The sequence below is a fragment of the Acanthisitta chloris genome, unplaced genomic scaffold (genome assembly GCF_000695815.1).
Source record: "Acanthisitta chloris isolate BGI_N310 unplaced genomic scaffold, ASM69581v1 scaffold939, whole genome shotgun sequence".
NCBI lineage: Eukaryota > Metazoa > Chordata > Aves > Passeriformes > Acanthisittidae > Acanthisitta > Acanthisitta chloris.
This window is the reverse complement of record NW_008692846.1, coordinates 69485-74050: the sequence shown is the minus strand read 5'-3', so window position 1 is coordinate 74050 and position 4566 is coordinate 69485. Positions and strand designations below refer to the sequence as shown.

The 4566-nt window shown below is 57.8% G+C and overlaps 1 protein-coding gene across 1 annotated transcript in view; it reads right to left on the bottom strand.

Moving 5' to 3' along the window:
• The window catches only part of LRRC15 (leucine rich repeat containing 15), a 2104-nt gene extending 740 nt beyond the window's left edge, over positions 1–1364 (bottom strand). The window contains 2 exon segments of the mRNA XM_009082797.1: positions 3–984; positions 1205–1364. Of these exon segments, the coding sequence (XP_009081045.1) occupies positions 3–984; positions 1205–1364 (1142 nt within the window).
• Between the last annotated feature and the right edge of the window lie 3202 nt (positions 1365–4566).

Below are 4566 nucleotides of genomic sequence, written 5' to 3'. Positions count from 1 at the left end.
GCCGGTTCTTGCTGAGGACCAGGAGCTGCAGCTGGGTGAGGTTGCTGAAGACGGCAGCAGGGACGGTGGAAAGCTCGTTGTCATAGAGCCACAGCTCCCGCAGGTTGGGCATGGGCCCAAAGGCAGCGGGGGAGATGTCCCGCAGGCGGTTGACATGCAGAGTGATCTTGGCGAGGGCATGCAGGGGCAAGAAGACACCACTCGGCAGGGTGGTGAGGAGGTTGTTGGACAGGTAGAGCTTCTGCAGCTTGCTGTTGTGCACGAAGAGCTCTGGGGACAGCGTCTCCAGCTGGTTCTGGTGCAGCCCCAGCTCCTGCAGCTCCGGCAGTCCATCAAAGGTGCCTGCCGGGATCTGCCGGATCCGGTTCTCATAGAGCCGCAGCACTTGCAGCCGCGCCAGCCGCTCGAAGGCTCGGGGCGGCAGGCGCTCGATGTTGTTCCTGGCCAGGTTGAGCTTGGTGAGGCTGCTGAGCTGGTCGAACACTCCCTCCTGCAGCTCCTGCAGGTTGTTCCCGTGCAGCTGCAGCTCCTTGAGGTTGCTCAGGTGGGCGAAATGGGAAGGTTCAACCTGAAGGATCTGGTTGCTGGAGAGGAGTAGAGACTCCAGTTTGTCCAGAGGCTCAAAGACCTGCACAGGGAGCTCCTGCAGCTTGTTGCTGGACAGGCTGAGGTAGCGCAGGTCGGGCAGGTGCTGGAAGGCCCCAGGGCTTATGCGCGACAGGTTGTTCTTCTCGATGCGCAGCGCGATCAGCAGGGAGGCGTTGCCGAAGGACGCGTCACCCAGCTCGGTGATGCGCGTGTTGACAATCTGGAGAGTCATGGCATTTGCAGGGATGGGGCTGGGGACTGCAGTGATGCCAGTGCCAGAGCACTCTACCTGGGCAGTGCGGACACACTGGCACTGCTCTGGGCACTGGCCACCAGCCAGATGGATGCCCACCAGCAGCAGCAGCCACTGCTGCCACCCTCCTTGCTCCATTGGGCCTGCAGCAAAAACAAAGGAGTGGGGTTCAGCCCCTGCAATTTCCCAGCAGCCCAGGCTAGTGCCAGGGGTGGGTGCTATTTTCTGCCTGGAAAAGGCCAGCATGGCAATGAGGCAGAGGAGGGCAGGCGAGGAAGGCTGGGGCCTGGAAGGGCTTGGCACAGCCCAGGCAGCCACGCAGAGTGAGACAGAGCTGGGGGCCGTGGTGCCTGGCTGCCATACCACAGCTATTAGTGGCATCCCTGGCGTCTGCCTCTTGGCTCCTCTGGTGGCCAGGAGCAGTTTCATGTTTTACAAGCACGGTGAGCTGCCGTGAGCGACACTGACCTCCTGGCACCACTGAACAGCCAAAACCAAACTGGCTCACAGCACCCACAGCCATGAGGGTCTCAGGGATGCCAGGTGCTGGTCGCTCCTCCTAGCACCCATGGGCACCCTCTTGGCTCTGCCTGACAGCCAGCAGCTCTGAATTCCTGTTGCAAAGCCAAGAGCAGTGTCAGCACCCACTGTCCAGGCATGCTTTAGGTCCAATTCTGCAGGAGCTTGGGTCAATAGGACCCTTGCCAGCTCCCCAGCACAGGCTGGGTATGAGGGTGGCCCTGTTTGCACCCCTTCCCAGAAGGTCTCAGCCCTGGCCGATTTTTGCCATGAGAGTAGAGTGTCTGGTGTGGGTGCCTGTATGCAGGCTGGCCCCAGGGGCTTTGCAGTGAGATTCCCTATTACCCCACAAACACAGACACACATAATGGACACACTCGCCTTCCTTCTCCAGCCTGGGAGATTCCTCCCTCTCTAGATTGAAGCAGCAGCCTTGTGCCAGGCTGGCATGTAGCAGCCGCCTGCTAACAGCTTCAAGTGGCACAAAGGAGGGAGAAAACCCACAAGTCCCTTAGCAGCAAGCACAGCTCAGCCAGACAGGTGAATCTGATAACAGAGGGGTGCTGGAATGGTGCCCCAGCTGGCACAGCACCCCTGGGTGCTGGGTCACAGCCCCTGTCCTCCACCCTGCTCTCCCTCCAGGGAACATGCTTGTTCTCTGATGGGGAGGGAGGAACCCTGCACAAGCCAGTGTAGTTTATGTTTCCCATATGGAAACAATATGCATCCAGGAACAGCTTTGTTTATAGCGAGCCATTTATAAACTTCCCCAAACACTCAGTACATCAAAAGCCCTGCTCATGTCACTCCCTGGTAAGGCAATACAGAGAGCATCCAGGCTGGAGCAATCTTCAGGAAAGGCAGCTGGAAACAATTGATCTCCCTTTTTCTTCAAGGGACAATAAACTTATAGGCAGAACACTCTCCACTGCTCAGCCTCTCAGCATCCCACTGCTCCTAACATCAGCCCCACCAAATATTACTTTGCCCCCCTCTATTTTCTCTATTGGTCATTATTTGGGTTATGTTGCCTATGTAACTCTTCCAGCTCCCACAGTGCCTAAGTGGTCTCAAGTTTTTGGAGACCCTTTGCAAGACAAACATCTCCATCAAATAAAAACTTGCTGAACTTGCAGATCTGGATCATGACTGCACCACCAACCCTCGGAGCTGCCTTGGGAGTCCCCTGGACCCGGAGCCACTCACAGGGACAGTAGCAGAAAGGAGACTTACCCGAGTGTCCTGCAGCCACGAGCGCCGAGTGAGCACAGCTCAGTGCTGGCAAGAGAGCTGAATGTGGTTCATGCTTCCCCTCCCAGTATATAACCCGTCCAAATCAATGAATCAGCACAGGGGCAGTGTCGGGGTTAGTGAAAGCGCTGGAGCAGAGCTGCTTCCAGCTCCTGTTTCCTCAACAGAGCAAGGATCTCAAGGATGGAGTTTTGGTTTTCCCTCTCCCGAACCCCAGTGCTTTTTGAAGAGAAGCAAACAGCCCCATGAACATGTTGCTCATGTCAGCCAGCACCCAAGGAGCAGCCTGGTGCCAGGAGCCCCCCAGTCCCCAGAGGGGCACAGCTAGGTGCCCCAACCCATGGGGGCAGGTGAGGCAAAGCCAGATCCCTGAGCACAGCCCTGCTCTTCACCTGCCTGTGTTCAAGCTGAGCTCCTCCACGGCACTGCCTCAGTATGTGCACAGCACTTGTCTCACTGGCTGTGGCTTCTGCAAGCAATCAGGACCTCTGCCGTGCCCCAGCCCAGGCAGCTCCCTGGCACACCAACCCTGCCCAGGTCACAGCTCCCATTCTCCCCCAGCCACATATACAAATGGGCTAGGAACCCACACCAAGCTCTGTCCTGTGGGCACTTTGCCCAGCCCTGCCACAGAGCAGGCACTACGCCAGGATCTGCAGCTGGATGAGGGCCAGCTGGGTACCAAGCTGCTTCAGAGAGCCCTTGACAAGCCAGAGCACTTCCCACTAGCCATCAGAAACACCCAGGCACTGAGAAACCCTCATTGCAGGCATCCTTACAACCCCAGAGCAGCATGCACTGACATCTCCCAGCATTTGTCACTGCTCTGCACCCTCAGCAGCCCTGACACACTGGTGATGGAGCCTGGCACCCACGGGTGTTTGGGAAGCATCCAAGCCATCCCATCCATTTGTTCAGAGATGGTTCACCTACTGCCACCCCTCCCCTGCTCACTCCAGCTCACATGGGTGCACTGGGGTGCCCTTGGTCCCTGCCAACCAGCCCAGGTCTCCCCTCCTTGCCCACCTCTTCGGAGCACCCCCAGTCCAACAGCCACCGGGAACGGATATTCAGGAGGAAGTAGCTAAGGAGAGTTAGTATACGTGGCCCCTTTGGGCTTCCTGGACCCAGAGCAGTCCTGTGCTAACCACGGGGCAGCTGGAGCTTCCCTGAACACATCTAATCCTGTCTCAGCCCACCCATGTTTCCGCCAGTTGCAGCAGCCCCTGCTCAGGTCCCAGCTGGAGCTGCTCAAGATGGAAACAGCATGGGGCTGCCACCAGAGAGGGGGGAGGAAGGCAACCTCCATCCCCTGCCACAGCATGTCGTGCTATGAGGGGTGGGAGGGTGCAGGGCTGTGCAAGGAACAGCAGAGAGGGGACCAGACCAGGATAAACAGCAAACTGCAGGGATGGAGAGCAGAATTCCCAGTCAGTCTCAGAGGAATGAGACAGAGATCGTGGGAAGATGGAAGGGAGTGGGACCTTAGCCAGAGGCAACTGCTGCCACTATGTCAGATTGTAAGGGGTGCTTGGCTCTCATAGGACATGCTGGATGGCCACAGACCCCTCCCCAGCTGGGGAGTGAGTGTGGACACTTGAGGCTCCCCCCAGGCATGCTCCCTGCCTGCTCTGGGTAAAAACCCAGGCATTTGGGCACAGAGAAGGGGCATTTTGCAAACATCACTCACCAAGTGCTCTAGCTCATGCTCTATTGACACAGCAGATTTTCCCAGAACCATGGTTCTCAAAATAACCTTACTTCCTTTGACAGCGTTGCAGCTGGAGGTCAGGCAGTGGGCTTGGGAGCTGCCCACTCCCTGCAGCCCTGGCACAACAGCAGGGCTCTCACAGCCTGATCGCCAGCACTGTCTGCCTGCTGCCAGCACTAGTGGGCTCCTGCCCACTCTGACTCATTCCAGAAGCTTTTCAGTGAGGCAACGCAGAAACTAAGCC